Source organism: Strongylocentrotus purpuratus, unplaced genomic scaffold, assembly GCF_000002235.5.
Source record: "Strongylocentrotus purpuratus isolate Spur 01 unplaced genomic scaffold, Spur_5.0 spur5_scaffold_5, whole genome shotgun sequence".
In the NCBI taxonomy this organism is placed as follows: Eukaryota; Metazoa; Echinodermata; class Echinoidea; order Camarodonta; family Strongylocentrotidae; genus Strongylocentrotus; species Strongylocentrotus purpuratus.
Window position 1 is genome coordinate 41,909,781 of NW_022145611.1, and position 25,452 is coordinate 41,935,232.

The 25,452-nt window shown below is 35.6% G+C and overlaps 2 protein-coding genes across 3 annotated transcripts; one reads left to right on the forward strand and one right to left on the reverse strand.

The window, feature by feature from the left end:
- Nucleotides 1-8,502: 8,502 nt before the first annotated feature.
- Nucleotides 8,503-16,517, reverse strand: LOC580860 (DNA-directed RNA polymerase III subunit RPC6). Its single transcript, XM_780890.5, has 8 exons — nucleotides 16,404-16,517; nucleotides 14,697-14,814; nucleotides 14,179-14,246; nucleotides 13,479-13,659; nucleotides 12,638-12,781; nucleotides 12,016-12,123; nucleotides 10,657-10,842; nucleotides 8,503-10,089 (listed from the first exon to the last, which is right to left on the reverse strand). Exons 1-8 carry the CDS (start codon nucleotides 16,454-16,456, stop codon nucleotides 10,012-10,014), a joined length of 936 nt encoding a protein of 311 aa, XP_785983.4. The 5' UTR covers nucleotides 16,457-16,517; the 3' UTR covers nucleotides 8,503-10,011.
- LOC580902 (histone acetyltransferase KAT5) lies at nucleotides 16,437-25,164 on the forward strand. Of its 2 annotated transcripts, none has more exons than XM_011667814.2 (11): nucleotides 16,437-16,561; nucleotides 16,654-16,714; nucleotides 18,243-18,311; nucleotides 18,830-19,038; nucleotides 19,470-19,544; nucleotides 20,173-20,415; nucleotides 21,202-21,291; nucleotides 21,813-21,953; nucleotides 22,583-22,676; nucleotides 23,146-23,308; nucleotides 24,227-25,164. In XM_011667814.2, exons 1-11 carry the CDS (start codon nucleotides 16,529-16,531, stop codon nucleotides 24,441-24,443), a joined length of 1,395 nt encoding a protein of 464 aa, XP_011666116.1. In that variant the 5' UTR covers nucleotides 16,437-16,528; the 3' UTR covers nucleotides 24,444-25,164. The 2 variants fall into 2 exon arrangements, with proteins under 2 accessions (XP_011666116.1, XP_786024.3); XM_780931.5 differs by having other exon boundaries at nucleotides 16,438-16,561; nucleotides 20,146-20,415.
- The last annotated feature ends 288 nt before the right edge of the window (nucleotides 25,165-25,452 follow it).

A 25,452-nucleotide genomic window follows, 5' to 3' on the forward strand; every position in this document is an offset into this window, starting at 1 on the left:
TCTTTTGTACGTGCGCACGCATCAGCTTGCTGCGTGATGCATAACGCACTTGGTGTAACAGAAAGATAGAAGATACAAACTAAGGTGATCAGGAAGCTTTTAGATGCAGCACCAGGGTATCTGTCTCATGGGGATAATTTGGTACACCTTTTATTTATTCATACGTGGCAGACCGTTAGCATGTACCGTAAACGTCACTGACAATACAGAAGGGAAAACGGACTGGTTGATGATTTACAAGTACACGTATGAAATGATCAACTCAAACAACCCCAGAGCTGTTTCATAGTGATTATGTTTGGGCCACTAATCATAAATTTCATTATGTATTCATATATCGTGTTTGAAATTCCCAATCCTGTTCCTCCATTTAGAATTCTCTCTTTTTTCCAATAATGTTTCCCCCTTAACTTTAGTGCATTTAACATCAGACGTCTCTCATCCCAATGATATTAATACCACATTTTATGCAATTGTCAATAAACAAACTGAAACATAATCAAAGGCAGACGAAACAAGAAATGAAAAAAAAAATATGCTTTTCATAGCCATTGCTTATTATTACGTGATAATTAACAGGAACAATATAAGAAAATTGTAAGTTTTCACTTTAAAAAGTATATAATTTATGTTATATTCAATCCTTCCTCAACACCGAGCATAGAGGTTCTTTCTGGTAGATTTCAGAATGATGATTTACATTAAAAGTGAAATAGGCCTACTAATTTACTCCCTCGCCACTCTACGGAAGATAATTATCTTCGTAATGTACGACATACACCTCTCTGCGCCATACATAATGTCGTTATCCATGGAAATAGCCTTAATTATATATTTGAATGGATCACTTAATGTAAGGATATACAGTTAGGGCATGCAATGACGGGTCCATAATTTGATAATTGCTATCGGTATGACGTGTATTGTCTGTCTGTACAATGTGTAATCTATTCGCAAAAATCCCAACAGATAGCAATGGAGAAAAAACAAAGGTCAGATGTATCAGCTCGCTCATGTACTATAACACCCTTTCTTTGTGCCTCTTCATTCAGTCCAAAATATTCCATACAAAAGTTGCATTGCATGATATTGTCTGTGGTCATATAAATCATACCTCTTACATTATATTAGGTATCACATGCGATACGTTATCTATGATGGTAGAGATGTCGTAGTCGATTGGTTTGAGCACTTGACTGAAAATGCAAAGTTCGTGGGTTCGATCCCCGATACGGCATTATGTACATATGCCACTCCATACCTAGGAGAGGAATGGGGACCCGGTGCGATGAAGAATGCCTTTGTGATAGTAATAACCATGAGCCCTCACGGCTACCATTGTGGTAGGAATACTCTTCAGGGAGTGGAGATGGTGCACACTGTTCGTGCATGAATCCGATGATCAGGCTAGTGATAATAACTGTGGAGCGCTTAGAGACGTTATTCGAATTAAGCGCTATTCAGATTTATTATTGTTATCATGAGTTGGAGTGACTTTCATTAGAAGCAGTTTTGAAATACTTTGTCAAGTGGTAAATTCTAGAGGAAATTATTTTATACTTGTCACGAGAACGGGTAGTATACGAGATTTGTTGATTTTTAACAATTGTCTTGATAGACATGGTAAAAGATTGTATACCATGTCCATCAAAACAATTGTTAAAAATCAACAAATCTCGTATACTACCCTGTTCTTCGATATCACTTCATTTAATGAAGAAAATTATTCATTTTACTTCAATGTTTTAGCGTTGATTCTTGTTGTAATGCCAACTATAGTAAGTATTTATCTAAAGATATGCTCCCATCCTGATATTGAATAATTTCTACAAAAAAAAACGTATGTTTCCTTCGATAATGCAACGCTTTGTTTGATCTAACTTGTTATACACGTACAGTGACGATAATGGGTTATCGTTGTAAGACAAACACCGGGTAGGGTTAATGAAAGAGGTATGATATTTGCCTAGACAAGAGATATAGATAGTTGAAGATAACGCATCGCACAGGTGTTCCAGTCTTTAAAACTTCACATACTGCATTAATGAATGGAGATCACTCGACAACAAGTTATTCTAGATAATGTAGGCTATGTCTCGTAGTTTCTAACAATATTGGTTCATTCAATTCTGCTGTAGAGTCTATTAATGATATTCAAATGGATTAGGCTATGAGCAAATTATTTCCTTAAGATGCGGGGTTAGACGAGTGAAAGTGATACATTTAGTGCTGAATCTGTATTTGTACGCTGTTTTTTTCTTTTCACCTCTTACGACATAAAAAAATCAGTGCCTATCACGTGGACAAAAATGTTTTTGACCAATACCAATACCAATAAATGTCGTGATTATGGGCTTTAGTGCGCATTTATTTAGTGATATTTTCAGTAGACCCAATTGTTATTACCCTTGTATGCAATCTAAAAACAGTTGGATAGAATGTTATGTATCGGGTAAAATTTCCCAAAATATTAGGTAAAATTTGCCCAACACTTGGTAATATACTAAGCTACCAAAATGAAAGTATGAAAGTATGAAAGTATGAAAGTATGAAAGTATCAACGCTAGGCACTAAAAATAACGAAGGTGAGCAAGACCAAAGAATGATGTGCTGTAATTTTCACTCTCTCGGACAACATAATGTAATGTCTTATAGTGATAGGTAACTGTACATCGGGAATGGCTGACTTGATGCAGTTTACGAATAGTTCTTATAATTTTCTTATACACACATAGATTATTCTAAGTATTCTAAGTATCAATTGGATCCAAAAGAGCGTGGCAGGGATACAGTGATCTAGAGTAGACGGCTTACTTCGAATCATTGGGTCGTCGCGTTGGGTAGGGTGATCACGTTATCTTTATGAAAAAATGCTCCTTTATTCCAACAAATTATTGCAGTACAAAAGATAATAGCAGGTGCATCAACACACACACACCTGTGAAGGAAGCTTTCATGAATTTGAATACGTTTACTTGATAAACAGCTTCGCATATTACGTCACGTAATCAAGAACTTGGTGGCGATGCCCATGCATGTAGTGCTGAGAAACTGTAAATTATTCTTGCTTTATACTTCTTACAAGAATACAATGAATCTATCAGAATAACTTAAGTTATTTATTGGGGTGAAATTTCCTTTAATTTCTTCGAAACGTGTTTAGAACCATATTAATGCGAGTAATTATTTATTGATCTGTTTTAGGAACTACTTCTTCCTAGACACAAACCAAAGAATAATGGCGTTCATCTGCTCCGAATTGTATAGTTTCAATAGGCGGAGAACCAGTCACAACGATTGTTGTTGCTATGTCGACAACTACTCATGCAAGCTTGCAGTCGTCAAAAGAAACAACAGGCCAGTCTATATACCAGTTTACTTAAATATTCAAATTTATGGATGTTTCTTTCCTGGGGACCTAGTGACGAGTTACCATTAACTTGTTACTTAATGAATGAACTACATTATGTACAATACTAGGAATCCGGTATGCATACAGTACGTGTTGCTATGTCGGGAATACCCCGACAAGCTTTCAGATTGTCGAAAAAACCTTTGTTTAAAAGTTATGCATAACATTTGAATATGTTATTAAATCGCTGCATTATTGTCATTCGTGAATGCTTTTTCAATAGCCATTGGTGCTAAACTGTCAATAAACAATCCACAGTGCACAAATAAGCTGTTGCCATGACGGGAAGCCTCGGGCTGGCTTTTTGTTCCTCAAAGTGCAATTTTTGTTTCTGAGGCATGCATTGAACTTAAGTTTACTGGAAGACAGCTTGTTATACTGGTCTTGTGTGCGCATAAAATGTGAATGCGTTTGTGAACATTCGCTCATTGGAAGCATTAAACATTTACCACCTCATTTGTGTATCAAGTTTTCATGAAATCTAAGATGGCATCATTTCTCCATCTACATATTATACTGTAAATGGAATTGAATTGACATTCTTCAAACTCCAACAAAATCAGTGGAACAACAAGTAGTTATAAAAAAATAGGTTTTAAGACAACAATGTAAGCAGGGATTTAGGCATACATTATGAATCGGGCACACACATGAGGATGTGTTACTCATAGCAAGGAGCAACGAGAATAGATCGCAGTTTGACAAAAAGACAATACAATCATGACCTATGGAAATGTGATTTCTTTATTCACGGTACTTGGTTAACAAATAATGAATTAAACATTGATTTCACACATCTAGTTCGTGTTTTACAAAAAGAAACGTGTATAAACTCACGCGACATGTTGAAGGGGTTGATTGATCAGATCACTCAAGTTGTGCGCAAACGAATAATCCACTTTAATTTCAACGAGTAAGTTCGGTTGGCGAAAACAAAGTAAATTACAACTCAGTATGTAAGTTATTCAAGCAGAACAAGATCATCGTGTCCACGTAGGCAGCATCAAAATCTGCATCCTTGGTGGTTGGGTGCTCCTAGAAATATCCATTTGATTTAGTGCTCATTTCGGCATCGTGCTTTGCATTCAATTCTGGTATCGGGTCACCTCGCAATCAAAACACTACTGCACAACTTTTCACCTCAGCAATTATTTATCACAGATCCAAGTTCACGAGTATAATTTTGGTGTTCATCAACATTGTGCGATCAAGTAAACAACTGTTTGAAATTATAAATGTAACAATCCAAACGGAGTGAACATCGACAGTGCTATAGTTGATGTTAAGTTGCCTAGCAGACGATATTATTTTGTTGGCGCCAAATTTACACGTTCACTTGTGACGCGATGAACGGGTATCTGCCGTTGAAATCCGCTGATGGCATGTACGTGCAGATAACACACACACACATACACTGATCGTTCATGTGATAACGTAACCCAAACTAACTACGTCATGGAGGTTTTGGCGCCGCTTTTAATATTACCCATTTTTTTTTACTCCTTCTCATGATCTCCCTCACACCACATTAATTTATATGAAGCAATTATAGTTTTAGAGAAGAGATTCACATAGTGAGTATTTATCACGGGAAGTAGGCATTCTATAATGTTGATATATAAGACTGGTATATAGCCCTGTGAACACAAGGATATTAAACGTGTTTATTGTTATTGTTGTGACATTCATTTTATTGAAGGTACACCTTTAGATACGATACAAGCATTTTGATATGTATTTTGAATTGTTCCAAAACTGTTGGAACAATACACTAAGAAGCATATTTCAAATTATTCTCATCGTATACAGCAAAAAAATTATAAAATGTATATAAGACCTTAATTGACTCAGCAAGATTAGATGGGGACAATGAGTAGCTCTTTGTAGCGTGGAGGTTATAGATATTAGGTTAATAAATGAAAAAGCTCCATTAAGGGAGTAATATTGAAAATGACAAAACCAGTGTCCATTAGGTGAAATCTAGCTGTTAGAATTCAATAAAGTAAACCCTTGATTTGATTTAGGTGCGGTGGCCAGGCCATACTGCAATTATCTCTCAATTTCAGCTTGGAGGTAATGAACAGTCTAATTTGCCAATGCCTCTGCAGCCATGTGTGTGTGTGCGTGTGTGCGCGCGCGTATGTGTGTTATGAGAAACTATTCCGCCACAGTCTCCGCAAACTGGAACGCATGGTTGGTGACTTGAAAGGGGGAAAGAGAACCTAGGGATGTTATGTTTATTTAATGAACTCATTGGGATATTTCATAAGTTTTAAGATTGAATCGCCTATTTGTTAAACAACAACACATTCTGGTCAACGAGTAAGGTCTTGGTGCGTAAAATAACCGTGATTGCATTTTCTCTCAATACTCTGGACAGGCAAATACGTTCTACCATTTAGATGCTTCACTAGAGATCAACTGATATTAATCTCTTTGAAATATGTCACTTTGAATAAACCAGAACAAAACTTTAAAATCTAATTTAGCTATGTTGGTGAAGCTCATTAAAATTGTTTTTAAACGTGGGTTTTTGTCCTGCGCATTCTCCTTATGTCTTCAAAGGCTTACTTAGACACAGTCAAATTTCAGTGCAGCGGTGAATCTTGTTAACAAACCACGATGATTCATTAGATTGCTGTGTCACGTTTCCTTCTATCCTTGCGGTAGAGATTCAATCAGGACCACATACATCTATAAAACATTTTGTTTCGATTCGCGGGGGAGCAATTGCATTTTGTTAAAACTCTATAAAATGATATAATCGTTGCGCTTCAACGTGATCGCAAAGACATTCAAGAAATTAACTAAATTAATTAAATTAGGTAATTTCAATCTATTTTGAAGCAATCTAACCCCAACCTTAATACAACGAATCATAGCAACAAACAAAGAATTCGTTTCTGACCATTAGAACCTTACCCCAAATAACGGTACATAGTAATTTCCGTTAAAATGATTTCTCTCAAGTTTTCTCACAAATGATTTGTCATAATTGATGCAGTACACAAGAAGGTAAATTATCTTCCAAAAGACCTTAAAAGAATTACCGATGGTCATTTTCTAAACATGTAATCTAATTTTAAGTAATGCATATATTAATGTACATATTACTTATTCAATCATTTTATATTGATTCTATGTATCTTTTTTTCTATTCTTTCCACATTTGTAATGATTATATACATATATTTGTAAAACAAAATATTCATGAAGTTTTCTAATAAATACCCCCCCAAAATACAAATACAATACCCTATACTATATAGCCTGCAGAAATCGTGGTTGGATTAGGTTATTGAAATTATCCTAGGTTGACTTCTTGAAAGTCTAAGCGATCATGTTTACCGCGAATCGAGATGATTTGAATGATGAATAAAAAAAAACAAGTGTCTCGTAAAAAGGGAAAAGTGGAGCAAGGTCTATTTTTAATTAAATGCTAGACTTTTAATAAATCTTTGGCTGATTTTGTGTCTCGAAGAGCCAAGGACATGTTACAGATGCATATGATTTGCTATTACTTCTTTCTTTTTATATATCTCTAATTTTCTCTATCTCTCCCTTTCTCCTCCTTGTATGGAGTATGGAGCAAAATACAATTAAATGAAATGTGTAACCACACATCATGTTTGACACTATTTGAATGAAATGTGAAGTAATTACTAAATTATTTCCCATCCGTCATTTTTCCATAAACAAGGTCAACGAAGCAGCTAGTTTACTGATTGACATCAAGGCATTATGTTAATTGATATACCACTATAGTGCTAATCATGTGTCCTTCTATTATGTCTATATCTCCTGAGTTATTATACATCAGATAGTGTTATCAGAGTGTTATTACTGCAATTTGCGTAATGGATTTTTACGAGACTAATATAGAAACATGTGTGTCGTGACATATATCCTCCTATAGATTTTATTTTCAAAGATAGGGAATAAGCTCAAAACGCACCTTTTTGAAGCACAATTCTTTTCCATTGAATTTATTTGTTTAGGCTTGCGGTGAACATGGAAAATTTCTATTTTCTTAATCAATTGTCAACATATACATGTCAATATTTCCATCAACAAAGACCTTTTGAACATCAGATTTAATCCTTCATAGCGAACAATTTTAAGCCTGTATGATTTTAATCTCTAATTTGGCCAGTACAAGGTAAACTCGTATAGTCATTTTTGTTTTATTGTAGGCCTACTTTAGACATTTCTCTGTCGCTTCTACAGGGCAACAATACACAGCTGTTTTCATCTTTCTTTCTCAACACACTTATTGACATATAAGAGTGCTTAAGGATGTTTCTGAAAGAATAATGTTTCCTTAATGACTGTGTGTTGATATTCACATCGCTGTCTGACCATGTACTTTTCCGTAAACAATATCTATATATGAACTCACTCTGTCTTTCCCCACTAAACATCCCAAATTTGAATAATTACATACAATGTTATTTCAAGAATGGCGTAAGCTGGTACACATGTATGCCTGGATGGTTAACTTGATTCAGGTTTAATATGTAGCCTCCAGAATAATTCAATTAAATTAACCCCATCATGACGTATTTCATCATTAGATTAACAGAGGATGATGAAAGCTTTAGATGTGTCCTCCTTTACCAGAATAAGAGTTTGGCCAAAATTTTCAGGGGGGGGGGTAGGTCTGGAATTCATCAGTTGATTACAGACTCTTGATTTCCTAATTGAAATTTAGAGCCTCTCCAAGCCAGATTTCCCAACCAAGGAGCGTAACAAAATATGTGCAAATTCCCTGCAGCGACCAAGATTACCGCAATTTTGTTGATTAGAAATGTGCATGACTGCCCTACTTGCAAATTGATTCACTTTCCAGTGCAAGGATTAAACAGTTATGGGAATGTCTTATGTTGAACAGTTCACAACATTTCACTGGTTTAGAATATCTGTAACATGACAAAACAGGAAGAAAATTATCTCGGCTGGACTCTGATCAGAGACAAGTGGCTCTCATCTAGGAAACAGCACAGACCTACAAGAGCAACATCTTGAACACCATAATTTGACAAAGACAGGAGACCCAAGTAGTTTCGAAAAAAACAAATACAAGACAATTATTAATATGATAAAATAAATATTTATTTTCTCCTTCATTATCAAGCTCAAAAAACGAAGGTTACATTCATTATGTAGATTCAAAGGTCAATCCATTTTAAAACTTTTAGCCTTACACAATGTGTGTTGCTAGTTTTATGTTGTGCCCTATTTGTGTACTGTACAAGATGCATGATCTGACAGTTTTCATTTTCATGTCATTTTCCATATTATATAAGTGAGGAAATTGTAAAAAGTTGGCTTATTTTCAGGATCCTATTAACCATTTCTTTCGTATATTGAAAAACACTTGCTTTCTACTTTGAAAACTCCCAAACTTCGCAAAACAACCTAATGGTTTAAAACCACCATCAAGAGGAGAGTTTCTCTCTTCATTTTGGTTCACATAATTAACATATCAGATGCAAACTAAAAGGAAGAACTAATTACCATCTTTAAAAACATTGCCTCCCAAACTTATTCCGATGAGGAGCATCAAAGGGACAAGATTGGTCCACAGTTTGTCACGTGAAATAGATTGTGAAGATCGTAATGAGTGTATTTCACTCCCAGGCATTTTTCAATGGTCATATTGACCCAAACACCATCAAGCGCATGTCTTCAGTTGGTAATGTATCGTGGGACATGGCTGTCGACATATCGGAACACTGTGAGCAGCAGATGGCAGTATACGTAAATCTGAAGTAGTGTCGGGAGAATTCGCTGCCTTGAAAGGACTAAGAGATTAACTCTTAAACCTGACTATAAGTTTGTCATAAAACATCACATAAGAGCCTGTCACAATTAAAATTGCATTGATCAACATAACTTGAAGGCTTTGTATAGTTCTTTTTTTTCCTCATTCACCTAGCCTTAGACTGAAATTTGTGTGCATGCTTTGTTTAAAATTAAAAGGGTCCATAGAATTTCTGAAAACCGAGAAATTAAACAATTAATGCCTTTTATGCTGCAGACAACAAACCCTGCCAAAAAATTGCAACGATGAAATTAATGATTGAACTAAGAATAGATCATTCTTTCATCCAGTACTTAAAACAGGTACACGTATTGTTATGAATTTTCCCACTGGAGATAATTTACACTCAATCCAACAAAGAAAAAAAGTTTAATTTCTCAGAATTGTGGATAAACTTAATAGCAAGGAAGAAATTAATCCTGAAAAACTTGATTGCTTGCTTTGTTGTAAATCCCATCCGTCGCACAACCCATGTCCTTTTTAGTGTACACAATTACTACTTCTGAGTTGTGCAACATGTTGGCTCCAACAGATCTTATCTCAGATAAGCCCTGCATGTTTCCCAACAGTTAGGTATATGAGGGATGTATGCCTCATCAGCACAACTGCATTTTCATTCAAGCAAAGAGTGATATCTAAATGTTCGTGGTGACAGACCAGATGGTAAAAGCCACAATTCTTCATCTCCTTAATCAACATTCTGTTAACTCATACATGAGCAGAGACTGAGAGAAGGCTTGTAGTCAGTCACTCTTCGGTGCTAAGGCAGTATTTGTCAGTAATCCATCCATTCTTTCATGTATATACATGTTGATGGTGATATGGCTCCACCCTCATAACATTGATTGAAGACCTGCACACAAAGAAAGAGGGAGAGGAAGAGAGAGAGATCGAGATCGAGAGAGAGATTGAGAGAGAAAGAGAGAGAGGGGGAGGGAGAGAAAGGGAGAGAGAGAGAGAGAGAGATGTAAAAAAAGAAAAGAAAAGGGACATTGTCTCATCCAAACTTTTTCCATCTGTTTTATAGTTTGCATCTTCTAACACATGCTCACAGCAATCTGATCAATAAAATGTGTCTGTAGTCTACCAGGATAACACAAAATATATGAAATTAACCAACGGTGGTTATTTAAAAAAAAATCATAGGTGAGATGACCCTACAACAAACAGAGTTGTAAAAACATGAAGAAAAATCTTTATGTTTAAAAGAACAAGCTTCCTAAACAAACAAGCATACTTTCATTTCATGGGAATTTAATTTTTTACACAAGGTCAGGAATTAAATCATTAACAGATCATTTGAATATGGAACATAGATCCTTTTTTTTTCTTAAAATATCATCTACAAATATATTCATTAGTAGTCATAAATACCCCATATTTATCCATACCCAAAACTGAAGCATCATGAACTACTTACTGGACAAACTCCACAAGGTGACCTCATCAACCCAGTGGGTTGGGTCAAAGGTTGAATGGCACGGTAGAGCTTAGAGGATGAATCTGATGATGATGTTCCTGCTCCTGCACTGATGGTCATCTCAACCTTACCATCATAGATGAGTGTGTTTAGAATGGTATTGATATCATCAACTGATAAATCAACCTAATACGAAAGAAAACAGAGTTTGAAAGAGGCATTAAATGATGATCATTTTAATTTTACCATCATAGCTCAGTATGTCTAAGATGCAGAGATGAGATCAACTCATAAATCAACGTGATAAGAAAGTTTGAGAGAGGTGGTAATATTCAAGGAGTTATCACTAAACTTTTAAATATATCTTTTAGCCACGAATCAGTGCATTAAACAAAAAGTACTCTAAAAAAGAAGTAAAGCATCAAATATCACATACTCAACATTTCTGTATTAGATTATGAATTAATATGACATCTTTTTTCTTCTTATGTATTTAATCAAATGACTAATAAGAATCACACAAAATTGTAGAGGAAAAAACATGTACATAGTTCATAACATAATATACATTCATACATGGTATATGCTGAAGCTTATTTTGAATAACAACAACTTACAACTGCATGAGAAGAATCTTTATCTAAGAACTTCCTTATTCTACTGAGGTTACGTAAGTGGAAATTAACAGAATTGGATACATTTGAAACATGATCTGACATATATTCATATGCTTGTCAAAGGTAACACCTGATATGTGAACAAATGGGGAAGGTGAAATGATGGTATGATCGTCAATCTTAAGATGGACATATTGTAACTGCTGATGGTGCTTTTGAGATGCTGCAATCATGAATTCTGTCTTGTCCTGAGTTTCAGTTTATTAGCCAACATCCTTGACTGAACAACAGACATAATAGTGTTGTGGTTTGCGCAATGTATTATCGATGCTTTGGGGAACCCTCAGATTACATGCGCAGTTTATGTGGATGTCTTTGGCATAAATATGGTGGCGGACATCATATTTATGTAAGATATCTACCATTGGCTGAAGCTACATGTTAAAGCACTGAAGGCCGATTACAGAGCCTTTAGAGATGCCATATTCTAGACAAAGTTTGGAGGTTGAATCGTGTATTCTCATATGATATCTACAATGCTGAAGGTAGAACTTGAACCAGGCTAGTGCAGATCTACTGATTCCGTACCGTTGTTGTAATATGCTGAATAACAAACTGTGATCGACCGTATCAAAGGCAGCTGACAGAACAAGAAGGATCTCAAAGACTGCTTGTTGAAGAATCAGTTTCACAAATGGATAATTTATAAGAAAACAACATACTATATGTATAGCACCCCTACCTTGCTGATCCGTAGTTCAGTGATGAATTTCCAGACCTCTTCAGGTGAAACAAATGATCTGTTTCTCTTCAATAGGGGGTCAAGCTGAAGTGCTGAAACACTTTCAACCTATGATTGTATGGGAGAAAATCACAAAGAAGCCACAAGTAAAAAGGGTTATCCTACAGTATGTACATGTACATGTATTATATATTAAAGCTTTAATTATGACATAGATTTGGACTAAGTACGTTTTTAAAAAAATTCAAAATGTAGAAGTACAGGATATCAGCTTATTGGCAATCTTTGGTACATTTTTTTCCTCCTGCAAAACTTAGCTACGTGCTGAATGGAAAGATACACATTAGGATACGGTACATACAAATATAGAACGATTTTGCAAGTAAAATCTGAGTGTGTAAGAAAAGGCCATTTTTATTTTTCTTCTTTTAAATAAATCATGTAGTGCATGCAGTGTGAATTTGCTGTCATAGAAGAATCATTTGTGCCCATTAAAAAAATGGAGCAGAAAATCAAGAATTTGTATGACTCGTGAGACTCTATATAAAATAACCGTCAGAGAGATTTGTGGAACAACATAAGCTCAATATATAGAGAGATGGCTATATAATAGGGAACTAACCTTTTGTTGTAGAAACTTGAAACACTGTTGGTTCAGGACTTCAACAAATTCTGACTCAAACTCCTGATCGCTATACCATGTTCCACCAGTCACAGAAGGGTCAGGGGTCAAATTAAACAGCATGTAAGCCTTTTTCCTTGCTGCCTGGAGATTCAAATGAAACAGTTGTTGTGTGTGCTCTTATTCTACTGTTTAATATGATTCAACCAACAACAGAATGTTCACCAAAGAGTTAATTGGATAAGTGTGTGATAAACATATATATATATATATATATATATATATATACATATCAATTGGGCATAGTAATCAGTTCTACTTGTACAAAATACATTTTATCATCTCAACAGCAGGCAGGCAACTACAGAATTTGAGGAAAATGGGCTGATCAGTGTCGGACATTAAAACCAAATAATGATTTCAAATTAAGTTGTAGTCAGACACACAATTTTTTTTTTGACTTTCTCATTAGTCTCACTGGGAATCATACTGTTTGTTCCTTAGTAAATCACTTGATATTGATGAAAGTTTCACACTAAATGAAGTTATTTTGATAAGTTGAAAAACCAAATGATAATTTATACTTTTAGGGAAGTTATTTTACAAGGCCCTTTGGCCTTATTTTAGTTCCCCTCTCATTTTTTACTGTTAAATTTGGTGTCTTTTATACTGTTAACATGTATGATTGCATGTAATCTTTTGGATAATGTATAATATTGTAATGATCTATTGTTTTTATATGAAGATGGAGATATATGAACAAATGAATGAATAATTCTGAAGCACACATGGAAGTGTGCCCTAGTAATCCTTCTACCGTATTACTTAGACAAATACCTACCCCAACAGACTTGACAGCCTTGATGAGTTTCCTGCTCTCCAGATTCTTCAAGATCTTGTTGAGTTGAGTAAGCTGTAGATTGCTCTTCAGCCTGATGTCTCTGGTCCATATTCCTTTGTTTCCCGATTGCTCAATGATCTGATACACCAGCCGCTCTTGATTGTCTGCTCCTTTGATTTTACTTTTAAAGATTAGAAAAACATGACTGGTTAAGCTCGAAAATGGTTACAACTTTTCTTTTACATTTTTTTACACCTTAAACTTTAGTAACCACCAGTAGGCCTAGAATCTGGTCTACAATCATGTCAGATCAAAAACTATGAAATACCATGTCAAAAGTATGATACAATAAGAAGTTAACGAAGGGTATCAATACGTAACGATGCAGGTTAAGGGTGTGTAGAAGTTTTGGGTAATGAATGGCTACTACGTTGTCAATATAATTTCCCCAAAGTTAGGACAACAAATTACATGTATGTCTTCAAAATGTATGCCATATCTTTGCAAGTCTGTAATAAATACTGGTTTATTATTCAGACATTGTTAGCTGCAGTAAAAATTAACATCCAATCTGCTACATGAGGGTACTTGTTTTATTCAGTTATAAGGCAGATAACAGTCTCTATATTTACATATATATATATATATATACAATGAAGCATTTTTAAAATTTTCTTTACAAATAAGGATGGAAAATTACCTCACAACACCAGGATCCTTTAAACGGTATACCAGTTCATTGCTTGTCTTCACTAAGTCTATTTTACCCTATAAAAAAAACAAGAGGGGAAATATAATACTGGCTACCTACAGAGTACAGTCATGAAGGAAAAAAACAACAATTCTTAAACAAACTATCATACTGCATTGCGCCTTGAAGGAAAGTGGTAGGACATCATAAGCTTTATCACAGTCTAAATACAAAATAGAAAGCACATTGGGAACAGATTGACAGATTTGGAATAAACAAAAAATGACATGAACATTGAAGGAAAACTTAACTGTCATTAATCCAGACGTTTGCTCATTATTCAATGATTGAGAAAAAAAAATCTGATTTATCATGAATACCAGAAACAATCTTTTACTTTAATGGGCAATTGAACTGCACTACAAGATTTGAATAATATACATGTACTAGTTCTAATTTGACAATTTAGTAACATGTCAAAAAAACTTTTCAATTCTTTTAAGAAATACAAAAATGAAAATTCTCACCGAAGAAAGAAGTCTGTTGACAGCTGATACTCTCTGCCGAGTATCAACATTGGGTAACTCCTTCTGAAGAGTCGAGTCTGCAATGCCATCTGGATTTTGTTTGCACAATTCCAAAATTCTAAAATATTGACAAGAAAAAAGATCATATTTCATAAATTAATGGTAGCTGTTGATATTAAAGTTGTATTACAAAAGTAATTTTTTTTTACATATAACCAACCAACTGTCTAATTTTCAAAGTTTCACAATGTTTTTGAAAAGTCTTTCATGATACAGATTTTAAATCGATAACTTTTCTGCTCATGTCATTAAAACAAAGGATTGTTTATTTTCCTTTTCCTCACTACTACATCCTAAATTAAGGATCCTGCGGAGTATCGTCATAGAAGTAGAAGTAGAAATCTTGAAGGGTCTGTATGCAGTTTGGGGGACAGTAGAAGTCATAACCATTACCTCTCTAGTCTTACAGTCACTGTCTACCCTCTCACAAATGTCTTTCGAACAGTGATAACATTGTAGTATTCCTTTTATAGTTTGATCTGGGGAATCTCTGAAGCGAGATGGAAAGAACTGTCAGGTGTGGGGAATTCTTACTTTATACTTACTCTACTCACTTTAAGTTTAAAGTAAAGTAAAGTAGATCTGAGTAAAGTAAATAAAAGTTTTGAAAAATGAAATAAACAGAAAGTCAGAATGGACTAATAATGGCTTTGCAATACTAAGCAATATATTGTGAATAGCATATCATTTATATTTATAGGTCCTCTAGAGAGAATCTCTGATTTTCTGCTTTCCTCTAGAGTCTAGATTAATAAGTTTAAAAGGTACCATTTCCCTTTTAAGAGACAGAACTGGCTTTCGGTCAACTCATGTCTCACGATTCTCTGGAACCAGCTCTGAGTTCTGTAAGACTAATGCCTGGATAACATTTGGCCCGGGCGCCGCACGATAAATTGGTCTACGATTTTTTGTGCGATTTTGGGGGCATCGTAGGAGGCTACGGGCTACGATGTTTGTGTTTACATTATCTACGAGCATCATGCCATTTCTTGTATTGGCCCTCGGGGGCAGACCGGGACACATCCGTACAGAGGCTGCTCGGAGATTGTACGGAAATCGTGCAATTTCAGTGCAACACCTGTGCAGTCTCTGCAAACTCCGCACAGAAATCGTACGGAGCTCGTGCAGCTTTTGTGCAGAGCTAGTTGTGAATTGTGCGGAGAAGGCGCGTTGACCGTGCAGCCTCCGTGCCGTTTTTTTGGCGTCTATTGCCCCCATGTTCACTGAAAAATCATGCGTTTGCTGCACGATCAGCGTGAGACCTCCACGCAATGCCTGTGCGGGGATTGTGCAATGCAATGCCACCTACGACACGTCTACGGGCTACGGGCTTACGATTTTCAAATTTGTTTAACTCCCGCGAAACAAAATGGTAGTCGCCGCGGAGCCCGTGAATCCGTACAAACATCTCACGGCCGCCTCCTGGCCTGCCTCCCCACGAAGGCCGCACGGAAATAGGAAAACGGGCAGGATACGGGCCCCCGTAGATCACAAAGAAATGTAATCCAGGCATTAGGGTAAGCACACATATTATATCACATGTGGGACTATTTCAATCACATCTCAATAAACATTCACAATTTTAAACACATCATGCAAAATTGAAGGATTCTCCATTTCCCAAAAAACATGTGTCATCATTCATACCTCTCCTCTAGATTCATAGCATCTGGTGCTTCCTGTTTTTCTTCAGCACTCATTTTGTTACCCGGTTATGTTTTTTCATGCACACACAGTGGAGTTATTAGGTGAAGAGAAAACACACAAACAAAATGGCGGAAAATAATGTTTCATCCATAAAAACAGTGAGTTTTTATCCTTTTTTGTTACTTTGTATAGATTGTTATGTTGGCTTAATTATTTCAAACGTATTATCATACTTTTATCATCTTTACAGGAAGATTTGGTGGTTGAAGGATGTCGTATGCCGGTGAGAATGGATCAAACGGATGAGTGGCGTAAGTTTGAATGGCTTTATTACACCTTGGTCCCAGATGTTAACTTGTGTGTTGTGTTCGCTAATATAAAGAATTTCTCATTTCATCTCCTCTTTCTCTCTGAGTCTGAGATTCTTCATTTCTTCTTCCACTTTTAAGAGCAGTTTATGGAGTAATGCATGATTTTTTAACATTGTGTTTATTATGTTTTTGTTTTGAATGCACAAATTCCTAGGGCTGGGCGGCTGGCTAGGCCTAGGAATAGGAGTAGACTCTAGGCTAGTGTCTAGGACCAAGTCGGTAGATTCAATTCAGACCCGATTTGTTGCAATATGAATTTCATAATCATGATAATGTTCCTTGCCGATACACCCCTTCACGGTTAAGGCCGCCATTTTAATATACGCTTAAACATTGTGTCATCAATGTATTGTTCTGTCACTGCCTGCGCTGTAAGCTCACATCATATTTACATGGGCGCCATCTTAATTTACGAGTTTACTCGTAAATTAAAATGGCGCCCATGTTTGCATATGTGCAATCTTGTAACCGTAAACCAGTGTATTGCCCCCCCTACATGTAAATATGAAGTCGATAGAATATAGTACTGCATTATAAACATTAATATTGTTCAGTGATGATGTTTACACAATTTTGAGATTGAAATACCTTAAACATTAGTTACCACCAGTAGGCCTAGATTCTAGGTCTAGTAGGAAAAATACAAACAATATCCACTAACATTTATGATTTGTACTGTGTACCTCTTGATTTTAAACAAAATGATCAGTGCATATCAGAAGTTATCTTATAAATTAGGTAACAGACATCATCTGATCATGGTTAATACTTATTGCAATTCTAACTTCTATTGACCCTTACAATGACAAGTGCATGGACAAATAAATTTTGATTTCGATTTTTATTATCAAAAATTTCTTTTAAAGTTGACCTCATAGAATTTGAATTTGGTGGTGTGGGGGGGGGGGGGTGGGGGGAAATTGCATATAATCCTCTCTTTTTTTTTAAATTGTCTTATTATGACTCTGTTGTCCTTAAAACAATCACGTACAATATAGATATTGGCCTGAAATCAAAATGGCAATAGTGAAAACTCAAGTAATATTCATCTCTCATTTCTATGACTTGACAGAGCTCCATTATGTTACTTACTTACTTTGGTGTAGAGACTGGAAGCTTAGCTTATTTGTCCCTCTTTACTGTTGCATCCCGTCTCAAGTATGGTTCAAACTTAATTAGATTGTTTCTCCAATACCTTTCTAGGGATGACTTGAATTGGTTAATGGTGGCAGCATTGACTACTTCCTTAGGCAGGGCATTCCAATTGTTTACACCTCTTATTGAGAAACTATACTGCCTAAGTCTTGTGTTCAAACGTTGTTTGACAATCTTGAAATCATGTCCTCTTGTTGTTGATCCAGTGGCAAGTTGGAAGAATTTTGTCTAGCTTTCATTTATACTTTGTTTTTTCTATTTGTAACGTAGGATTGTCATTATTTTTCTCAATCTTTTACTTGGTTTGATATAGCTCTCGGAGAGATCATCAGTCGCAAGGATACAGATGATGGAGTCCTGTTTTATGTCCATTACATTGATTGTAAGTAATTTTGTTGTGGAGATGTAGGTCTATGTTATCATGATGGAATTATTTATTTGTATTTAATTATGTCTTTTCTATGGTAATTAATCTGTAAAGGGCGTTAATAACATATTTGAGATAATAATCAGAAATTTACCCAAATTGGAATAAAATTAACAATAAGTTTTAAAAAATGTCTCTATCTGAAGAAAAAAACAGGATTTTAAAGCATTTCTTGCATTTTTCTCCTAAATGCATATAGTGTTGAGCACAATCAAATAATACAGAATTATAATTTTTTATTTGTTCATCATTTATCATCAAGGGAATTAAGTAAGATTCATACTTGAGTCAACCACCTTTGACTTTTTTTGCTTTTTCACTTGTATCCATAGGTTTTTATAAATGCTGCATGTTTAGAGATCTCTGTTCGATAGTTGATTTAGACGCTGTACTGTTGGGCATCATTTTGTAAAATCAATGTTCTTGCCAGTTTCCGCAAGCATTTAAAACCAACAAAATCTATTGTTTTTCAGACAACAAGCGTCTTGATGACTGGGTCACACTGGATAGACTCAACTTGGAGAAGCTTCAGATGCCACATAAAGAAGCCAAGACTCCACAGAAGGAGATCCTAACACCAAACTGTAGCTCCAGGGCCTCCACCCCTGAGAGGGAACTACCTGCCCTTGCCGCATCCACCCTCGCTGCACCTACCCCGCCCCCAGCACCTGTTGTGGTGCATGTGAGTGGAACTTTAATAATTTAACCTCAGAATATTCATTACTTGAAGGTAGCATTTATATTAAGCTGAACCAACTACAATCCCGTATCTTGACAGGATGAGTTGAAAGAAAGACAACAACAAAATAATGGCTAATTTGTAGGTTGTATGTATGTATAGCTTGAAAACAATGCTTTTATTAATTCCTATGTTCTTAATTCTCCCTTTGCTTTTTAAGTCTATATATGATGTACATGTATTGTGACTTTTCTCTTAATATAGTCTTCCATAGAGGTCATCTGGTACAGAAACATGTTCAGAGGATAAGTATATTTCATGTTTAATGATGAACAACCTTGCTTTAAGTACTTATATATGTAGGAAATAATGCTTTCATCTCACTTTGCCTCACCTGGTTCATTACAGATTCTTTTCTTCTTTTTGTTCTACAGGTGAATGGCAATGTACCCAAGAACAAAGGCAATCCTGTTGGCAGGAAAAGAAAGCTACCCTTCCTTGAAACAGAGGTAAGATACTCATTATGATATGATTATGATTTGAGAAGCACAGCAGTCTTTGCAGTCTAAGACAAACTTTCCATAGTATTATTCTTTAGACTTTCTTCTATTTCCTTTTTTCTTTTTTTGTTTCTCTTTTCTTTTTCAACCCATCACTACCCATCACCTTGTGTGCCCAGATGGATAAGGAGGATGATGGTTCCTGTTTGAAGTCCTGTGTGTGATGATATCTGCAGATTGCAGTGATTAAATCTAAAAGTGATGTAAAGATATTATAATGCCATGCTGACATCAGAAATTTCAGTGTGATAATAAATATTATTTTTACAAAAACAACTTGATGTAAGAAGGATTGAATTTTTCAGCATGTTTTGCAACAAAAGCATATGGTATGATATTGACCAAAAATTTAGTGATCTGAAATTGGAATAGCAATTTTCATGGCAAATAATGGGTTCCTCTAAACAGTTTAATAAAATATATAAATGTTATCGATCTGTGTTTGATATTCAATATCACAAATCCTTCTTCTTGGAAGCTTGAAAGCTTGAAAGGCCAATGTTTCTCCACTGTGCTCTCTCCATACGTGAAATAATGTTGGGATTCTTAGGAATCTATGGACATTTTACGTTTCCAGGATTCCTTGGACATCTTGAATGTGAATGCACCCAGACAAACTGGAAGTATGGTGGCAGATAAGAACCATGATGACATCATCACCCGTATCAAGAACATTGAGATGATTGTCCTTGGGCGCCACTGTATACGACCCTGGTACTTCTCACCATACCCCATTGAGCTGACCAGTAAACCTAAGATCTACCTCTGTGAGTTTTGCCTTAAATATGTCAGGAGTGTCAAGTGCTTGGAGAGGCATAAGGTAAGCTGTTCTGATTGAACTACTGACAGTATACGTATATTCAATCGTCACATCAAGAGATGCTTCATTTCCTTATTAAATATGCAGAAAAAATACATATGTCACACAGGATACATTGCATGGAATCACCCTTTGGTATTCACTTGAAGTGGCTTGAGAGTCCACACTGATGGGCAACAGCATCACAGTGGACTCTCACCATACTCTGTAAATGAAGTGGTGTGGCTAATAAGCAGATTCCCATTAGAGTTGATCAAAAATAGGTGCGCTGTGGTTTATTTTTAGATATTTCTTGGCTGTTACTGATGTAACATATGCTGAGGCATACTCAGGCCTGATAATTACCCGATTTAAATAGGTTTCCTGATTATTATTTTTTTTCCTGATTTTATCCTGATTTTCCAGATTTTTCCTAATCTTCCCCTTATTTTCTCTATTCTCCCCTATTTTTTCCCAATTCTCTAATTCAAAAGGGGGGGGGGGGGAATGTTGTTACATCCAATTTTTTTTCCCCGAATCCTCTTCTTTCCTTTTTTTACTCAAGGGGGGTGTGATTGAGGGAAGCTAATTTTGTAGGTTATATGTTTCTCGTTAATTCACTTGTCAATTGTCTTTTGTGAATGTGAATTTTATTTACGGATTTTAACTTTGCAATTTTGAAAGATGAATAGAATCTGGTCTATATAACCCCTCTCCCCCCCCCCCCCCCCCCCCCCCCCTCTCAGATTTCTACATCACTGTTAGTGTATGCCTGAAATAATCTTCTCTTTTTGTCTATACGCTTAGGCCAAGTGCAAGCTGAGACATCCACCTGGAAATGAGATCTATAGGAAGAACCCCATTTCATTCTTTGAAATCGATGGTCGGAAGAACAAGGTAAATATTACAAACCATTTTAGAGTGATATCGTGTTTTTTTTAATAGAACAACTTTTCATTGTTAAGTGGATATATTCCAAATTGTGAATTGATTTGTCCATTTTCATTACCCAGCTGTGGCATTTTTGGGGAAGATATTAATTTACAATTAAGTGCAGTAAATGGGTACCGGTACGTGGTTTGTTGCAAGAAAATCCTTGAATGCTTTGGGTGCTCTTTATGGCAGTCAGGCTGAAGCCAATTTAAGAATAACGGAGCTTTAAAATTACCAATTCGATTTGTTTGGAGAGAAAAAAATGCAATGTAGATCTCCACTGTGTGATCATAAAGAGATGGCTACATGTCATCAATGTGATAATGGTAATGATACTGATACAATCAGTTTTTGTAGAAAATGTATATGACTATGTAAAGTTCTCTCCAACTGATGCTATTGATCCAGGACATTTCCCTAAAGCTTAGTATCATTCATTCATCTACCATACCTTCTTTTATCTCAACATTATTTTTAATGGATAGGTATACTCCCAGAACCTGTGTCTACTAGCCAAGCTGTTCCTAGATCATAAGACACTGTACTATGACACAGATCCATTCCTCTTCTATGTCATGACTGAGTTTGACAGCAGAGGTTATCACATTGTGGGCTACTTCTCAAAGGTAACAAGTGATAAGCTCTATTATACAAACCTGTTATCATTCATGAACATGGCCCTCGGTCAGTCAGTTGTAATCAATATTAGTTGTCATCACTTCCAGGATAACGGTAAATTTTGAGTTTGTTAGTTCTGAGGACCTGACCATTTTCTCTATTCGCATTTTTAAGTTTTAACCCCAACATTATACTGTGTACAATATTTATTAATGAGGGTGCATATATTTGTATGCGTAGTTGTATTTGTAAAACATGGAAGTTTCTTTGGTTGGCATAAACATATCTTTTAAAGATTTTAATAAGTGATGATGACATTTATTGAAATATTCATCATGGACAAAAACGTTTTTATGTTTCTTTTTGTTGTTGATGAAATGAAGAAAGAAGTAGCTAAATTGTACTTTATGAATCAAATTTTTCTCAGCTCCTTTGTACTTCAGAATATTCAAAAAAAATGAAGGCCTACACACCCTCCATTGCCATTGTTATGGAATTGACTCACTGTTATGAATGAGACCAAGCTTGATATCAAGAAATGTGGCTCAAACCAATCTCTTCCTCCCCTAACCCCTAAAGTGGATGTTCTAAGTGTTCTGTCATCTAATGGGTAGCCTTCAACCCTCTTCATTCACAGGAAAAAGAATCAACAGAAGACTACAATGTTGCATGTATTCTCACTCTACCTCCGTTCCAAAGAAAAGGCTTTGGAAAACTACTTATAGAATTCAGTAAGTGCTTTAACTTGTCGACAATGAAAATACAATGATTATAACAGGTAGAGTACATTAAATACACAAATTTAACTAAAAAGTAAATTGCTCAAACCTTAACAGCAAATTAATGTTTATTGTAGAAAAACTATGAATAGTTATTTGAAGCTATTAGGCATTGAAGAAAAAAATGGGATGAGGAGTATGAGTATGTGTGTACATTGTAAATGGATGCCATGATTTTCACAAGAATTAATGATCTTTTACCAAATACTTTTATCATTCATAAACATCCATTGCACAGCAAAAATGTATTATACATACTGATCATGTAACAGGAAGTGTAAGTGGGAGAAACATTTATCATAAAGAAGCAAAATGATCTACATTTAAACTTCACCTCATTATGTTTCATGTAGAACTGATACTTTGACTTATTCATAAATCACAATCCCGTATTCCAATACATTTCTCTGCTTTACCTCAGGTTATGTGTTGTCTCAGTTCGAAGGCAAGACAGGATCTCCTGAGAAACCTCTATCTGATCTAGGACTACTGTCCTACAGGAGCTACTGGTCTCAGGCCATCTTAGAATGCATCCTCAAGTTACCCAAGCCACCTGATGGTGAGAGGGCTCAAATCACAATCAGGTACGGAGACGGTTCATTCTTCATGCTTCAGTGATAACTGCTCCGTGGTCAATTTCCTATGTTAATTTAATTTCTTACCTCAACCCTGGACCAAACATTACATCTAACCCTAACCATAAACCTAAACCTAATATACAACCCTAAGCATTTCCTTTATCCTGACAAAAGAAAGCCCCAAGCAAATGCTGTTACAGCAAATGCCAGGTTACCATTGATTAAAATATAGGAAGACATGATTTCTCTGAAGTCTACCACACAGTATATTTTATATTCAAAGCACTATATCATCAACTTTTTGTCTTGACAATGAAAGGTCTGTGTTAAATACAAATTTAGACACCCATAAAGTGGGAATATTAAATACCTGGAGAAGAAAAAAAAATCCTACTTCACCACCAGAGAATTTTTCAGAGACAACATACTGTAGTTAGAGTTGTTTAATTTGATCATGTTCCTCCATTAGGCCTTAAAAAAAAAAAAGATTTTGTAATGCCCTTTAGGTGCCCAAACATTGGTCGGTCGGTCAGAAATATTTATTTTTAAATATTTTTTTTACTCCCTCTTTGGGCTGATATTTCTCAGTTTTGAATGCTTTAATTCATGTTTTTTCTATTAAAAAAAAAGCTGACTGAAGATTTCAAGATTTTGGGTTGGTCGCAAGTTGCAATACAACATCTTTTTTTTTAGGCCTTATCAGTATTAGAAAAGTGGATATGTTCAGACTCTTTTGAGAGTCCATCCGATAAGACTTTAGATCTAGTTGGGTACAATTTTTTTCTTCTTTATATCTATTTTTTGAAAATAAGAATTTAAAAAAAAATTCCTGTTGAATTTTATGAATTCATCATTCAAGTTCTACTGTAAATAGAAAAAAAGTACAACTTAGTCATTGCCTGTTTTTAAATATTTTGTTAACAGTGACGTCTGCGAATCAACCAGCATCCGTAAAGAGGATGTGATCTACACCCTGTGCAACCTGAACCTGATCAACTACTACAAGGGTCAGTACGTCATCACCTTGGCCAAGGATGTGGTAGATGCCCACCAGAAGGCCATGAGTAAGCGCAAGATCCGCATTGACCCTAAGTCTCTGCACTGGACACCCAAGGACTGGTCAAAGAGGGGCAAGTGGTGATGGATGGAAAGGAGTAGAGAAGAAAATCCATATATGGACAACTTAGAGACATTGTGAAGATGATTAGATCCCTACATTGACCCTGAGTATCTGCACTTGACATAGGACCATAAGGGACTGGTTCAAGGGGGGGGGGTAGAGTGGTGATGGCTGGCAGAGAGGATCAAGAGAGAGAGAGAGAGAGTCCATCTTAAGACAAACATTGTGAATATGATGGTAATGATTGGCTGAAGGATGGGATTTAGTACTAAGAAAAGTGATGACTGGAAAGTTTGGTTTGAACTTAGCTGGTAGAATTTGTGCTGGAGAAGGACAAAATCAGGGCGAAATTCGACAGTGGCAGTGTTACACTGAAAGGACTTTCTACCTGAGGAATCATGCCTAGTGTAAAAACATCAAAAAGATGATTTAACTCTACAATTCACAAGACTCCATGTAAGTCTCAATTCATAAGAATGAATAATTTTCAGCTCATTCATTAACCATAAATTTTACATGAAACATGCCCCCCCCCCCCCACAAATTGTGGCATGTATTCTGTCCGCTCTACTAGATATAAATAATTCCCGTAATTCTCACAAACATTTACAAAAAAATAGTATATGGTTAGTTTGAAGAAAAAAGTAGATTTCTCTCAACATGCTTTAAAAACTTTAGATTTAAAGAGAAGGTCGATTTCTGGAAAGAGGTGAAAAATAATTTATGAGCGTTATCATTGTATTATGCAAGTGTGGAAGAACATCAGATAAAATATGATCCCTGAAAAGCATGGCTCTTCAAATGCCTTAATATTCTAAATATGGCATGTAACATCCTAAAAATCTGTACAGATTTTTATGCCACATGTTTGTGTAGTCCCATATACTGTTCATCTTTCTGTGTACAGTACTTGTAACTTTACCAAGACTGCGCCAAATTTGTTATCATTTTGATGGTTCCAGAACCTTGCAGTACACACCAATACTTATATACTAGATGATCAATCTTTTCTGATCAATTCCACAACTTT

What these genes read in the sequence shown, in the direction of transcription:
- LOC580902 (XM_780931.5), top strand. Translation starts at nt 16,529, where the DNA reads ATGGCGGAAAATAATGTTTCATCCATAAAAACA. An exon ending in ATGTTTCATCCATAAAAACA is followed by an intron (nt 16,562 to 16,653) that starts GTGAGTTTTTAT and finishes TCATCTTTACAG; the next exon opens with GAAGATTTGGTGGTTGAAGG. An exon ending in AGTGCTTGGAGAGGCATAAG is followed by an intron (nt 20,416 to 21,201) that starts GTAAGCTGTTCT and finishes CTATACGCTTAG; the next exon opens with GCCAAGTGCAAGCTGAGACA.
- LOC580860 (XM_780890.5), bottom strand. Translation starts at nt 16,456, where the DNA reads ATGAGTGCTGAAGAAAAACAGGAAGCACCAGATGCTATGAATCTAGAG. An exon ending in TCAACAGACTTCTTTCTTCG is followed by an intron (nt 14,247 to 14,696) that starts GTGAGAATTTTC and finishes TTTTTTTTATAG; the next exon opens with GGTAAAATAGACTTAGTGAA. An exon ending in TCAAGTTTCTACAACAAAAG is followed by an intron (nt 12,124 to 12,637) that starts GTTAGTTCCCTA and finishes ATACAATCATAG; the next exon opens with GTTGAAAGTGTTTCAGCACT.